The sequence below is a fragment of the Aspergillus steynii genome (assembly GCF_002849105.1).
Source record: "Aspergillus steynii IBT 23096 chromosome Unknown P170scaffold_4, whole genome shotgun sequence".
Taxonomy (NCBI): domain Eukaryota; kingdom Fungi; phylum Ascomycota; class Eurotiomycetes; order Eurotiales; family Aspergillaceae; genus Aspergillus; species Aspergillus steynii.
The window spans coordinates 3,099,268-3,113,396 of record NW_020194401.1 but is presented as its reverse complement, the minus strand read 5'-3'; the positions used below and the strand labels follow the sequence as shown (position 1 = coordinate 3,113,396).

Sequence of the window (14,129 nt, the reverse complement as noted above, 5' to 3'; positions counted from 1 at the left end):
ATTTAGTTTGACCTTCACCTTCCTGACATAAATAATACCCATTGCCCTTTCTTCCCTCTCTTCTAGAGTCCCCCACCCCACCCCAATCCTTCTTCCTCCCAAGACAGCACCACAGGAAAATAAAACCCTCCAACCCAAACAATGCATGAACAAGACCCCTCCTCCACCGGCACCACCACCGCCGCCGCCTCCCCAACCACAGCCATCACCATCACCACAGACGCCGACACAACCCCGGCTCGCGCGCTCTACTTCGCGTACGGCTCGAACCTCTCGTTCACGCAGATGCGCATGCGCTGCACGCACAACCCAGACCTCTCGTCGCGGCCGGTGGCCATTGCGCGCCTCGACCGCTGGCGCTGGCTGATCTGCCAGCCCGGGTACGCCAACGTGGTGCCGCCGGCTGGGCTGCGGGTGGGGCGGCAGATCGACGAGGGGAGCAAGGTGCCTGTGTCTGGTGAGGAGGATACCGTGTACGGGGTGCTGTATGAGATGGACGCGGCGGACGAGGCGCTGCTGGATGGGTACGAGGGCGTGGATCGGCGGGCGCCGCCGTCGTGGCAGGATGGGAAGGTCCCGCGCGGGGTGCGGCCGAGGGAGCAGGCGGATGGGGACTATAATAAGTGGTATGTGTCGGCTACGGTGACGGAGTGGTTGGATGAGGAGCAGCGGAGGCGTTGGGAGAACGGGTCCGAGACGACGACGGTGCTGGTGTATGTGGATGAGGAGCGGGTTCGGGTGGCTCCGCCGAGAGCTGAGTATATTCCGCGGATGAATCGTGCGATGCGAGAGGCGGAGACGATTGGGTTCCCGAAGAAATGGACGGATGAAGTGATGAGGCAGTTTATTCCGCCGAATTAGAGACGGGGATCTCAAAAGGAAGAAACTCTAGCAGTGAGATTTCGGTTAGACAGTGTCTCTTCCCTATCATGCGGTTTGAGATCGGATTACAATCTTGTATTCAATCAAGTCTATAGAGGTACTCAGGTATGAGGAAAACATAAACAAAATAAACAAGGAATGCCGATATTGCCTCGGCAGACATGCAATATCTCAAGTGTCCCAAACGATGCCATCTCCCAACCTAATGACATCAAACGTAGACCAATGTCCCAATCAGACCTGGTGTTTCATCCAGACATGAAAGGGGGATTCGAATGCCGGGGGAAGCACCGTCGCAGTGTGAGGACCTGCGGGTTGAACGGCTCCCATGCATGTATAGATCATGCAGATTCTCCACTGCGGGATGCAGCCCAATTCATGATCGAAAGGCAGTGTTCAGAACGGCCAAATCAAAACTGATAGTCACGAGTGGGCATAAGAGGCGAAGGAAGGGACCTGAGCAAGGGGATTCCATATTTGTTCTCTTTCTTTTCTTGTTTTTCTTTTTTGTGGTAACCAAGCCCGCCGGCAAGCTATGCAAATCAGATCCGTCACACGACAAAGGAAAGAACAGGCATTATTTTTTTTTTTTTTTTTTTTGTATTATGGGAGTTAGTTCTTGCCCTCCTGGCCGGAAAGTAGGGTGTAAACGGGGGCAGGAAGCTTCTCCCGGCCCTTCAAGAACTCGAGCTCAAGGATGAAGATGAAGTCCAGGAGATCACCACCCATGTTCTTGATCAGCGCACCGGCCGCATAAGCCGAGCCACCTGTTTAGCACCGTTAGCTTACGTTCTGTTTCACCGTCTGCATATTTGAAATATTCCTTATGCCCTCTAGGGCGGCAAAAGGGGAATAATGGGAGTAGAGTATATAAAGGACACACATACCAGTCGCGATGATATCGTCCACAACGATCACCTTCTGGCCCGGCTTGATGGCATCGGACTGCATCTGGAAAAAGTCCTGGCCATACTCCTTGTCGTAGGCCTGGGTCTGGCAGGGGCCCGGGAGCTTGCCCTGCTTGCGCACGGGGACGAAGCTGGCGCCAAGTCTCAGGGCCAGGCTAGGGCCGAACAGGAAACCACGGGCCTCAAGGCCGACGATAACGTCGGGTTTCTGATCAGCATGGACCTCCAGGATGTGAAGCTCCAGGCAGCGGAGGAGGGCCTCGTGCAACGAGGGGTCGGCGAAGATGGGCAGAATATCTTCGAAGAGGATTCCGGGAGAAGGGAAGTCGGGGAACTGGCGCAGAGCCGAGCGCAACTTTACTTTAAGACTGGCGAGTTCGGCGGTGCGGGAGGCATGGGAGGAGGACTGTCCGGCGACTTGGGCGGCGGCATGGGGAGTCTGGGTGGTCTGGCTGGAGGTGGATTGGGACATGATGAAGAAGAGGAGGGAAGAAGAGGGAGAAAAAGGAAAGGAGAAATGAGGTGAGGGGGTGCAGAAGATAGCAAAAGGTAAAAATAGGTGAAAAAGGACGTGATAAGCGGAGGAGGAGGGGGGAAGAGAGGATGGTGGCAGAGGGGTAAAAGGAAAAAAAAAATATACTAGTAGGATAAAATAGAATAATATATTAAAAAATTAAAAAAGAAAAAAGAAAAAAGAAAAAAATCCCATACATACCGTTACACCGCCCGAGGAACGGCGGTGTGGCCAGCGTCCCTTCAGGCAGTATGGCGGGGTATTCCTTACGGGCAACCCCTCCTTGGGAGAGTCTAGAATCCTTCCTCCTTCCTTCTCGGGCTCTTCATCGGTGGTCTTGATGTAATTCCATCCTCCATTCTATTCCCTGTCTCTTTCAGTCAACTCTTCTTCATCTGCATCTGCATCTTCAACTTCATCTCCATCCAGGAGGACTGCCACTTACCTTCTGCCGTAACCCTAACCCTACATCAACCCCTCTATCCTGCATTGCTCTCTTCCCCTGTGCCCACTACAACACTAAACAGCTCCCGCAGGCAACTCAACTATGACTGATTATTTTCTCCGTTTAGCGTGTAAGAACTAGCACGACACCCATCTGCACTCCTTTAGTGGCATGGATCAACAAGGCCACCCCCGATCGTCCGCTCGACGGCCGGCTGCCATTTCATCCTCTCGTCCCCGGTGGAGCTGATTTGGCTCTCGCTGCCTGGATGGATCCCTCCTCACTAATCGCCCTTGGTCTGCCCACCGTCGCATCCTGGTCGTTCGCCACGGCAAATGGCAACTCCCCGTTCAGCGCGACAACGCAGCGAGAGTCAGTGGTGATACCGTGTACGATGAGTGGGCACCGTGGGTGTCCATGATTTGCCAGGGTCCTTCTGTCGGTGTAAAGGCACGCCGGTTTTTCGAGATGAACACCTCACACGATACGATTACTACGATTACTACGATTACTACGTCCTTGACCGGACTTTTTGAACGGGTGCCACCCGGCTTCCGGGTCCTTCTGTCCGTCTTTTGCAGGACACCCATCTATATGGCCGGTTTTCGGACGCTTTGGCCCGTCCCTGAACAGACCGTCGAAATCAAATCAAATAAAATGATCGGGAAGCAAAAATACAGGAATAAAAAGTACGTTAAAAAGATGCGTCGGCAGGATCCAGGCACAACTCCCTTTGCATCCCCACTCAACCTGCATATCCGAAAGAATCCGGCCTAGAATGCTCCGGTGCATGGGACTATCTTCCCGGAATAATCCCCCCTTCAGCTGTGACCTTCCTTGCCCCCCCGCGGTCCATGATCATGATTTACCCGATCATCATGAATAGTCCACGCTGGCTACTGGACAATTTTCCCTTGCGATCGACCCTGGACTCCATGACCGGCCCTTATGCATCATGACCCCATACGGAACACGCCATCCGACTAATCGGGACGAGGAAGGCCCGACAACGCCTGGCTGTCTCCCCACTCCTGCATCCTACCTGCAGCCACCTGCAGCGTCGTCCCTCCAGTCCGCATGCATAACGCAGACCGTGCCTCCCCGAGGTCCTGCTTCCCTGTCGGTCTGGGCTCCAAGTGGCATGGATTGCGCAGCGCCATCGAGGGGATGGATGCAACGTAATCCATCACGCACCCGAGCCCGGAATACCGCGTATGTTGAAATAGAATACATTAAATAAAAACCGACTAACCCGTTTCACCCGCGGAGATCACATCTTGCCTTAGCGCTTCCAGGGTACTGAGTTAGGGTTAGTAGTTAATGTAGTACGCATGATTCAGGATCAATGTCTCGCAATCCAGGGTTTCATATCTATTTATGGGTTGGCAGCATTGCCTGGTCACCAATGCCCTTCCAGAATAGTCTCGATGCCTCGAGGAAGAGTCACCATATATTGTATGAGCCAAGCCAATCCTCTCGGCGGCGGTTAAACTGGGGAGACTAATAGACTACAGTCCTTTGCTATAGTTACGGAAGAGATGAAAGACTTGTCAGACGCTATCATTAAAATTGCGCATATAGCAGCACATTTCTGTCTCGGAGAAACCTGATAAATGATTGTAAATGCTCACCGGTTTTAACTATTGAAAAACGCAGCACATGATAGTAGGCTCTAATATTAATGATCTTCCAAAATTGATAGTCTTGCTCGTATCTTTCACCTACCTGCCAGAAACGTGACATACTTCTCTGTACTGTTGCTGTTAGTTCTTTCAAAAGTGACAAACAAGAAGATTAGTTAAAAACCAAGCATATAAGCCTCAGTAGTTTGATGAGTAAATACGGCAAATGCACATAGGCATATCAATCAGCCCTAAAAGTGCAGTTTTCACATACGGCCAGGGCTGATGTGGGCCTGACGCATGTGGTATTCCATGTACTGTCATAGAGTCGGCTCTCGGATAGAATGAAGCCCATGAAAAAGTCAATAACTCCTCTCTTTAGTCATATACTGACTGGAGGCGTATTGATCATTGCAACCCATACATACAGGTGTGACTGCACATGAACCAACTCAGGGTAGGCGTAGTGACCATTGTAGCGACGGGCTTCCTCCACCAACACTTCACCTCCTTCCCTTTCGCTGCCTCATCCACCGTCTCATCACCTCGTCATCTCATCATCCATCTGTTCTTTCAAGCCATCCAAACAAGCAATAACAACACAGGTTTCAAGCCATCACAATGAACGCACCTCCCTCAAGCCCCGAATCCGATTACCAGAGCAGCTGGGAGGAAGAGGAGCTGCGCCGCGCCCTCCATAACTCGCTTCCAAAGCTCGCAGAGCGCTTGCACGAGGAGATCGCCAACAACCCCGAGTTGAGTGCGCGCTGCATCGACACAGTTGGTCAGGAATCGAAAACCGATACTACCCAGTCGTCGCATGTCAATGGCTTGGAGGTGATTCCCGAGGAACGCAACGAGCAGGAGATGGCCTGTCCCAAAGCGGAAGGGGGCGCCGAGCCTCAGCCCATAATCGAGATGCCAACCGAAGCATCTTCTCAGACTGCCCCTGCTCAGCATCACAACCAGGAAAACATTCCACCTATGCGCAGACGGGTTTATTCAACCAGCGACACCGAATCGCCGGAGCCCCTGCTGGCTCCACCATCTTCTCCTGTCGCAAACTACCCTCACCACTCGCAGGCCAACGGAACCAAGTAGCTCCCGAGGCTACTAGTGCTTGAAGACAGTAGCAGAAACAAAAGTTCCTAGTTCACATGTAAGTATTCTGACCAGCCAGTATGAGCAAAGGAACGGCTGCTAACAGAAACTCCCAGGCAGTGCTGAGTCTTAGTACCCCGGATCTCGAGTCGTTTTACATTGTTTTATTGCAGTCTTGATGGAAAGAAGTGACGAGGAGGAGATATCTCTAGCAGAAGGAGAGAGTCATGCTGGTGAGGGCTGGTGAGGGCTAGTGAGCCGCCCTCAGCGGATGGAGGGCCATGGGGATAAGGACATGTCTTTTATCACGCGAGGATGCTGTCAATTGACTGTACCTACTCAGTAGTAGATACGGAAGCCAAGACAACCGCTATTTACCATCACGTGGACTGCACGGGCCATCTCGCTTAGCTTAGCTCCGGATCTCGCCATATCTTCAGGCAACGATCTGCCGCCCGATTTCTTCTTTCTCTCTCCCTCTTGCTTCCCCCTTATCCCACTCTCCATGCCCTTCCACCTGTGCTTCTGCTCAGAGCAGAAGTGCTTGCGAAGTTCAACAGATGTGATTTTCATCTCCCACTGTAACATTCTTGCTTGATTGCGTCATGTCTCCTGCACCTGCAGTCGCTGAGATGCAGCCCGATCACTCGCTACAAACACTGGCCCGAGCTTTTGAAGCTCTTCTGCTAACAACCCAGCAACTCAGCTGCAAGGAGAAAAGTTTGCAGCTAAGGCTGAAATATGCCAACAATGAGGTAAATATTCTCTCCTGCCATCCCGCACACTTTCCTCAACCCCCAATGTCTCTCATGATGAGAAAAAATGATTAGCTCTAGATCAGGAGACGCTTTTCAAAGCGTCAGTGACGGACAAGTCATGTATTATCTGAATGAGACTACCCCACTTGAGTTGTTCTGGTTATATGCGTTCGTTGGTGATGAATGCTAACATTGACTCTTGAAGTATACGAAGCTGGCAGATCGACTCCCGAATGGGCCGGATACCCATACCAAAATCGTCTCCGAGAAGATCCTCGGTCGATACACCGAATTCGATCATACTCAGAAGGAGCCATTGAGTCCCGAGGCTGTAGTAAAAACCCTCGCAGAGTCTGGAAACGTAGGAGATCAGGCTCTGTCGGCCATCACGGAAGGACTGGCTTGCTACCAGACCATCGTACCTTCCCAAGAAGGTGGACTGTTGCCTGACCTCAACCAATGTGTCGTTGCTACCCGAGCTGGTGCCCCTCGTCCCTTGGAAAAGGATTTCACGACGAGGGGCATGAAGGGTAGCCTGCGCTGCCCATTTGCAAAGTCTCGCGCTAAACCCTCTGAAAATGGGGTGTCGAACGGGATCGAGGACCGCTCGAATGTGCCCAATGATGCTTGTGGACACGAAGACCTCGATCCCATAAAAGCCGAGCTCAAGGATAAACACTCCGTCCAGACTCCCTCTGCACGATCCTCGACCACGCAATGCCAGGTTTCGAGGTGTCCCATTAGGTTTCTAGATCAGCATAGTCCGGAGGAGGTTGCCGACTATGTCGAGAGACACAAACACGAGATACCTCGGAGTCATGCCATCTGTGTGCAACGATACCAGAAAGACTCGTCGAGCATGCGGCAATTAGACGCAAAGTATGGTAATCTGATCAGTATGATACGAGGCCTGTCCGTTAAACACCAGGCGTTCCTGCCGCCCAACGGGCAGAGTGACGGGCCCACGTCCAATTCCTCCGCGGAGAGGGTGGAAAAATGGGCCGAAGACGTTGGCTTGAAATCGGAGATGCAGCCATCGATCAAGGAGGAGGAAGAGGAGGAGGAAGAGAGGAAGGGACACTTTGATCGCCCATTACGGGAGGTTCGAGTCGGGGAATCTCCCAGCAGGCCTTGGGGGATCCCTGTCCCTGCGCCCTTCCCTGCGGTGCCTGCAGGACCACATTCGCCGGCGGCTCCAGTCCCGGCTTCTCTCAGTCACGCATCTCCCAAGTCTTCAGACCACGCCGATGCGGATGTCTCTTCTATCGCGCCGCTCCAAGGCCCGTCCCACGACGTGGCAGATGCGCCTCCAAAAACCGGTCGGTGTCCCTTCGGTCATGGAGCACCGCCGGCGGACAACATGGCCCCCGAGACTGAGACCGTCCGCAATCCGGATCCGATGAACGACACGCCCGAGGATACTACTGGACAAGATTATGAAGCGCCTCCAGAATTCCAGCGCCCGTCCAGCAATCCCCCGGCGCAGGTTGTTTTCAACGGGCCGGTGTTTTTTGGCTTCTCGCCAGACCAGACGGCGGCGTTTCTACAACAGTTAAGCAGTCTCGGTCATAACCCAGGGTGATTGATGGCTGTGAGAGGTATATATATGTGTGTATATACATGTATATGGAAATATGGATATATGGAACTGTACATACAATAATGAATGATGATAATTTGTAACCACTCAAAAACACGCAGTTCCCCGATGTCGGCGTCCAGGCGGGCGGGAGAGTTTCCCGCGGAATACCTCACAGTCTCCCTTAGTAGTACTAAGTCTAGTATACTCCAGTCTTATCCTTTGCTTGGACTTATCATCCATCGCTTTGCCCCTCTCGGCTCCACCCCTCATGCTTCGGTTCACCCCTCGTGCCCTCTTCTTCTCTTTTCGCCTCCCCTCATCTGCTCTCTCTCCCATCCTCGCCTCTCGTCTCCCTCGTCACCATTTCTCAACCCAATCCATCGCAATGTCTGCCATCACCAACGTCACTGCTGCCGGCGCCTGCCCTCGTAAGTTCATCTGGCGTCGTCTTTAAAATCTCTCCGCGGGTCCCCCGCTCCCCTTCAAGAACCACTGCTCAAATGCTAACCAAACCGTCCATTCTAGCTGCCGGTCCCTACGTGAGTCACTCCCAATGTCCTTGAATCCTTCTCCCATGCAAGCATCGAGATCGCCCATGCAACAGCCACTGCCACGCGGCTACGTCACAGCCCACCCCGCTACATACCAAAGACACACGTCAATTGACCACCTCCTATAGTCCCAGGCTGTCCGCGCCAACGGCCAGGTCTTCGTCTCCGGCCAGATCCCCGCCGACGCCTCCGGAAACCTCGTCTCCGGCAACATCGGCGATCTGACCCAGGCCTGCTGCAACAACATCAAGGCCATCGTCGAGGCCGCCGCCTCCAGCGTCAACAAGATCGTGAAGGTCAATGTGCGTTGAACCCTCCCCCTGTCTCTCTACATCTCTGCCTTGGAGACAAGACCAGCCTCGTTGCGTATCTCGCGGCGACGGTGAAAATGGGCGTCGCTAATGCCGAATTCAGGTCTTCCTTACTGATATGGCCAACTTCGCTGAGATGAACGCTACCTACGAGAAGTTCTTCACCCACAAGCCCGCCCGCAGCTGCGTTGCTGTCGCTCAGCTGCCCAAGGGTGTGCCCGTTGAGATTGAGTGCATTGCCCTGGAGTAAAGGGTTGTTGTGTTTGAAATAAACAAAAGAATTGACTATATATCTGTGAATCGAATGAGCAAATGCATGTTTAACTGTTTATTATCGGTTGGAAGAAATAGCAGTCGTGAGCGATGTCGAAGTGGTTTGGCTGTTCGCTAGACATAAACGAGGTAAATGTAGTCAGGGTGTACGCTGTCGGCTTATTGTCATGGCGAGAAGATGGTTCCTCGATTAAATAATTCATTATAGGTAAGCACTGCAAATCCGTAGCTGGATACAACCTGGCAGGCACAAGAAACAATCGTAACGTCGCAAGAAAAAAGCAGACCAGAATCGGGAATCATCATGCTAGTACCGGAATAGCCAAACGATGCTCGGACGCGCAGCTTCATGACAAGAAAGGAAAAACAACAGACAAAAAAAGAAAGGAATGCGAAAATGCGGCAAGTAACGTTACTATGGAGGCTTTAATTCAAGAGTTACCGTCGTCCCAGAGTTCCCGTCATTCGTCCTCCCCCCGTCATTAGACTCTGCTTCACAATGGCGTCGGCCGCCGCAGCCGCCGCGAGTCTCTCCTTCTGCCGGCTTCGGTCGCGCAGGTAGCCCGCTGCCTCCGGTCTCATACGGAGGATGCGCAGAATCATGTCGTCGTTGGGCTCCGCTTGGGCTTCACGCCGCTTCTCTTCCTTCATCTTCCGCATTGTGCCCAGGTTCCGGGAGAGCATAATGCTCTTGGCTCGTCGTTGGCTGGGAAGCCCCAGAACGCTGCCCGTGCCACTCGATCCAATATGGGGCGGTGCGGATGCGCGGTTTTTGCTTGCTTGCTGGCGCGAGATTGTTGCCGATGCCATCCGCTCGGACGTCCGAATAAGGGTTTCGGTGGGTTCGAAATAGAAGAAGTTCAAGGTCTGGATCTCGTGGTATTTGGGCGACTTCAAGATGTCGATCGAGACGCCATTGGCTTCGCCGGTCTCATCGTCGATTGCATGGAAAAAGTTCAAGAGAAGTACGAGCCAACGCGAGACGATGTCGACCTCCTGCATCGTGAGAGGCTTCTGGTGTGACGGCTTGTCGGATAGAGGAGGCACCAGTAAGCTCTCGATGGTGCTCAGCACCTCCTTCCATAAGCGAGCCATGACCATCTTCATGGCTTCCGAAGTGAGTGTTTTGTTCATGATTGCAAAGTTGTCATTAAAGTAGTCAAAGAGCGGCGTCAGTGCGTTTTCCACGTCCGCACTGGATGGCGTGGTAGTGGAAGACTGTGCCCGGTTTCGATTAAGGAAGTTGGATACGCTGGATATACTCAATTTTTGAGAGAGTAGAGACTTCAGAGTTCGGCGCGACAAACAATGGCTGATGTATGCGGACAACTAGAGGCGAGGGCTTCGTTAGCAAAACCGGTCTTGATCCGAGCAGGACGTGGCTCCTCCAGGACTTACCTTCTCGGTGATTTTGCGTGTCATATCTCTCTCGGTGCGCTTCAGTGTACGGAACGCTTTGCCGAAGTAGAATTGAATGTCATCTCGCTCACCCTCCATGCTGACCCGCAAAAGCAGTCGGCCTTGGGTGTCCAAGTCCAGCCAGTACTCCCGCGGCAGAAAATCGCTGAAATGCACCGGGTCCAATTTGATGGAAGTTCGGCCCACGTAGTCATGATCGCCCACCGCGTCCCAATCCCAGATGGTGGCAATGATATTCAGCGGCCCCTGCGTGGTGATGTCGACGGTGTCATCCCATCGTGGGTTAAGATTGTTATAGATGATTCGAGTCTTGGCAATGCGCTTCTGATATTCATCCGCCAATACGACGTAAGGATCACTGCCTCCGTTCATGTCGCAAGCCTTTAGGTCTTCAGCTTCCACGATCTTGATGGTGAATACGTAGGTGGTCGATCTGCGTAGCTTTTGCTGGATCTGCGGAGGGGCGTGCTGCGTTATAACGTCCGCACATCCGTCGACATTGATTTCATGCTCGAGTTTGTCGAATTGAGAAAGCGCATGTTCGATATTGTTGAGCTTTACCAAAGACTGTGGTCGATCGTTAGCCATGGCGCGAGCGAAACGGAGAGTGTGTTTGCACAAGTATCCTTACCTCGGGAAAGAACTGGAACGGCTCGATCTTTTCTTTGCTTGCCCAGGCCTCCTTGGCAATTTGCATCAACTTCTCCTGGGTCGTCTGGTTCATGGCAGCTTCCTGATCCGGGGAAAGTCGATCCATTTCTTTGGCAAACATTTGTTCCAATGCTTCGCAATATCTCCAGAGCCCCTTCCCGATCGACTTGGACAACGCAGTCATGACCTTGGCATACTGGAGGTCATCATCCCACTCGAGTGAGATCATCTGCTCCACCACCTGGTTGAAGGTACGGAAGATATCGATGACGGAGACGCTGTGCCGATAGTCTTCAGGAACCACATCCGCGGGGTCATCGGCTCGCACAGTGAACGCATCCTGTCTGATCGCCTGTTCGACCCAGTCCATGACCTTCTGGTCGGTTAAACGGATCCATCGCCACACAAAATCTTCCAGCAGGTCTTCTACACGGAATGGGAATGGGACACTGGCCGAGTGTTAGTGCGACAAACGTGGACGATAGATGGGGGTCGAACGTACTCTGGGAGCGCCTCCGTGAAAAGAGAGCGAATAGACGTCAATTGCTTATAGAGGTCGAATCCATCCTCCATCGCAATTTCTTCGCCTTGGATCTTTTCCTGCTCGAGAATCCTCACGACCATTTCGTGGGCATCTTCAGCGAAGATAGGGAGCACATTTGAGAGCAGCGTTGTGTAAGGATTCACCCTGCGTTCGGTTAGTTCGTAGGTCAATTGCTTGCGGGAACGAAGGCAGCCTTACCCCATGATCTCTGGGTTGTGTCTATAGCGCTTTCGAATCTTTTGGCCCAGTTTCGAAATAGCATCACAGAGCTGAATGATGTGGTTTAGCTCCCACGCTTCTTGCTCCACCGGGACTTCCTGCCCGAGAAGCGCTTGGTACTTCTCCGTGGCCTTTTGCGCAAGCCCGTCCTGCACATACGAGCAGAAGCGATCCATATCTTCTGAATCTTCCGTGTAGTCGGGGTCCAGTTGAATATGGTTCTCTAGGACGTACATTACGGGGCCGAGTGGACGGGGTTTTGCCTCGAAGCAATCCATCATAACATCATATAGCTCCCGCAGTAAAGCTTCATGCAGGGAGGAGAGTATTTGACGCATCAAGAGAAGATCGGAAATGGTCCACTTCTGCCGGTCGAAGACCACCGAAGCCATGAAGCTGCTGCGTTTTTTACCATCCGACGGCATCTCCTTGACAAATGTAAATGCTGAGTCAAGGGTGTCAAGGTCGATCTCGTTGTCGACAAACTTTGATCGCGCAACATCCAAGAAGAGTGCTACCCTGGAGAAGCTGGGCAGCCGCCATCGCAGGCAGATCTCATTCAAGAGCTCCGACGATTGCTTCGAAAGGAGCTTCAGCGAGGGGGCTTCGGGTGTAGCTTCGATGTCGCGATCCCTAAGGTCATGGCTCAATGTTTGGGACAGGATGTATCTGTACATTGAACGCGGATCCGGTGGTATATAGGTATACGTATCCGACTCGTCCGATTCATTGGTAACGTCCTCGCTCAGCGACAACGAACTAAGATCAATGGGCTGGTCAATAACATAGGATATCGGTCTATCGGAGTTTGTTCTTGATAGCTCCCCATGAGCCGCATCAAGGTTACTACTATCGCCAGCGTTTGCGTTGAATTTTGGAAGAGAGCCGGGGGTGCTTTTGGCAGTTTCGGGATTTGATTGCATGATGGCAAGCATCATCTGGGACAGATCAGGGCCTTCGCTTTTCTTCCAATGCTCATACGCCTCTTCGTTCTCGAAATCCTCCTTTGATAGCGTTTTCCGAGTGTTGAGGTTCAAATGAGCCTGGTAGGCTTTCAGGTCTTTGATAGCCGCCTGTGCCGTCCAGACACCTCGGTGTTTATCGATGTCCGACTGCACTTGAGTAGTGCTCATGCCGAATATCCTCGCCACATGTTGAACGAGGTGCATGTCCTTCACATCATAGCTCAGCGGGGCCAGGACTTCCACGGTTGACGTGCCGTTCGTTTCCACCAGATCCTGATCCTGAGAAAGAAGCTTGTTCTCCAAGACTGACAGTCGGTTTGCCAAGTCCGGGCGGTCTTTTGCCCAGTCGTTGTTCTTCAAAATCAGCGCAAACAGGCGGACGAAAAGAGCGACATGCCTGTCCACCATGAACTTCCAGTGGTCATCATCCGGGTCCTTGCCCTTGCTCAGCTCCTTGGTGGCATTCGAATAGAAGATCAAGACCAGGTCCTCCGCGCGTCGGTCCTTCTCCATGCGCTTCTTGAATGACTGGTCTTTCAAGGCGTTGAGGAAGGCAGCGAATGTCCTAACAACCAACGGGTCCTGGTACTCCTTCCTCTTTTCCTTCTTTGTCAGGATCCCCGTCAACCGCTTCTCCAGTTCCGATATGAAGCCATGGGGGAACCTCGTGCTCTTGGAATCGCGGACCAGCGAGAAATCACTCATAAGATCGTGGAAAGTGGTCGCTCTCTTGGGCCGCTGCTGAGGGGCTGGCGCAGTCTGAGACCGGCGCATACGAGGTTGAAGGAGATAGACGAGATAAGCCACCCGGAGGGCATAGTTGTAGGCCGTGGATGAATTCACGGGGCGCTTGCGGGAGGAGGCCGAAAGGTTGCGCGAGTGGCGGACGTCATTCTGGAGGCTGTTAATCCGTCGGTTAACGCCTCGAGACTGGCTAGAAGCTGTCGACATGGAGCGGACGTGTCTTCAATTTTGCGGCGTTCGGGGCGAGGGGAGGAGCGGAACGTGGCACCATGGGTAAACAGTTCAGGATTCAAACAAAAACCGCCCGGGGAGAAGCAAATTAATAAACCACTGGAAAGACTCCTCCTAGCCCGCGAAATTCAAGAGGCGCCGGGGGGAGTGCGTCTTTGTATTGCGAGGAGGGGAAGGAAGAGAAAGAACGAGGGGGGGTTGGAACGGAGCTGCAGAAAGCTGGGCTGGCGGTTTGGCGGTTTGGGGGAAGAAAGGGGCGGTTGGTTTGGTTGGTTTGCGCGCTGGTCCTTGGGTGACCTGAAACAATGCAAAAGCTGCCCCAGTGTTACACCACAATTAAATATTAATGATAAGGGTCATCATATGGGAAGATTTTTTATTTTTATTTTTGGTTGCTACGATCCATGGT

General features: G+C 52.7%; 6 protein-coding genes across 6 annotated transcripts; 4 read left to right on the top strand and 2 right to left on the bottom strand.

Moving 5' to 3' along the window:
- The first annotated feature begins 32 nt into the window (after positions 1 to 32).
- P170DRAFT_437153 (gamma-glutamylcyclotransferase family protein) lies at positions 33 to 1,072 on the top strand. The gene has a single exon (XM_024849300.1). It carries the CDS (start codon positions 142 to 144, stop codon positions 859 to 861), a length of 720 nt encoding a protein of 239 aa, XP_024704879.1. The 5' UTR covers positions 33 to 141; the 3' UTR covers positions 862 to 1,072.
- Positions 1,073 to 1,494: 422 nt separating this feature from the next.
- P170DRAFT_475873 (adenine phosphoribosyltransferase APT1) lies at positions 1,495 to 2,262 on the bottom strand (the record flags this gene model as incomplete). The annotated part of the gene is made up of 2 exons (XM_024853295.1): positions 1,495 to 1,649; positions 1,770 to 2,262. 2 exons carry the CDS (start codon positions 2,260 to 2,262, stop codon positions 1,495 to 1,497), a joined length of 648 nt encoding a protein of 215 aa, XP_024704878.1.
- Positions 2,263 to 4,690: 2,428 nt separating this feature from the next.
- P170DRAFT_437152 (uncharacterized protein) lies at positions 4,691 to 5,731 on the top strand. Its single transcript, XM_024849299.1, has 2 exons — positions 4,691 to 5,519; positions 5,577 to 5,731. The coding sequence occupies exon 1, from the start codon at positions 4,993 to 4,995 to the stop codon at positions 5,470 to 5,472; it is 480 nt and encodes a 159-aa protein (XP_024704877.1). The 5' UTR covers positions 4,691 to 4,992; the 3' UTR covers positions 5,473 to 5,519; positions 5,577 to 5,731.
- A 225-nt stretch (positions 5,732 to 5,956) lies between these two features.
- On the top strand, positions 5,957 to 7,917 carry P170DRAFT_437151 (uncharacterized protein). The gene is made up of 2 exons (XM_024849298.1): positions 5,957 to 6,227; positions 6,436 to 7,917. The coding sequence occupies exons 1-2, from the start codon at positions 6,078 to 6,080 to the stop codon at positions 7,810 to 7,812; spliced, it is 1,527 nt and encodes a 508-aa protein (XP_024704876.1). The 5' UTR covers positions 5,957 to 6,077; the 3' UTR covers positions 7,813 to 7,917.
- A 251-nt stretch (positions 7,918 to 8,168) lies between these two features.
- P170DRAFT_437150 (protein MMF1, mitochondrial precursor) lies at positions 8,169 to 9,046 on the top strand. Its single transcript, XM_024849297.1, has 4 exons — positions 8,169 to 8,240; positions 8,338 to 8,351; positions 8,492 to 8,665; positions 8,778 to 9,046. Exons 1-4 carry the CDS (start codon positions 8,198 to 8,200, stop codon positions 8,922 to 8,924), a joined length of 378 nt encoding a protein of 125 aa, XP_024704875.1. The 5' UTR covers positions 8,169 to 8,197; the 3' UTR covers positions 8,925 to 9,046.
- An 85-nt stretch (positions 9,047 to 9,131) lies between these two features.
- P170DRAFT_510105 (C2 domain protein) lies at positions 9,132 to 13,917 on the bottom strand. Its single transcript, XM_024854743.1, has 5 exons — positions 11,760 to 13,917; positions 11,520 to 11,705; positions 10,998 to 11,466; positions 10,346 to 10,933; positions 9,132 to 10,276 (listed from the first exon to the last, which is right to left on the bottom strand). Exons 1-5 carry the CDS (start codon positions 13,694 to 13,696, stop codon positions 9,386 to 9,388), a joined length of 4,071 nt encoding a protein of 1,356 aa, XP_024704874.1. The 5' UTR covers positions 13,697 to 13,917; the 3' UTR covers positions 9,132 to 9,385.
- Positions 13,918 to 14,129: the final 212 nt, after the last annotated feature.

Coding starts and splice junctions, on each gene's coding strand:
- P170DRAFT_437152 (XM_024849299.1), top strand. CDS start 4,993: ATGAACGCACCTCCCTCAAGCCCCGAATCCGATTACCAGAGCAGCTGG.
- P170DRAFT_437150 (XM_024849297.1), top strand. CDS start 8,198: ATGTCTGCCATCACCAACGTCACTGCTGCCGGCGCCTGCCCTC. Junction 8,666..8,777: donor ACAAGATCGTGAAGGTCAAT/GTGCGTTGAACC, acceptor TGCCGAATTCAG/GTCTTCCTTACTGATATGGC.
- P170DRAFT_510105 (XM_024854743.1), bottom strand. CDS start 13,696: ATGTCGACAGCTTCTAGCCAGTCTCGAGGCGTTAACCGACGGATTAAC. Junction 11,706..11,759: donor CACAACCCAGAGATCATGGG/GTAAGGCTGCCT, acceptor AACCGAACGCAG/GGTGAATCCTTACACAACGC. Junction 11,467..11,519: donor TTCACGGAGGCGCTCCCAGA/GTACGTTCGACC, acceptor ACACTCGGCCAG/TGTCCCATTCCCATTCCGTG.
- P170DRAFT_437153 (XM_024849300.1), top strand. CDS start 142: ATGCATGAACAAGACCCCTCCTCCACCGGCACCACCACCGCCGCCGCC.
- P170DRAFT_437151 (XM_024849298.1), top strand. CDS start 6,078: ATGTCTCCTGCACCTGCAGTCGCTGAGATGCAGCCCGATCACTCGCTA. Junction 6,228..6,435: donor TGAAATATGCCAACAATGAG/GTAAATATTCTC, acceptor TGACTCTTGAAG/TATACGAAGCTGGCAGATCG.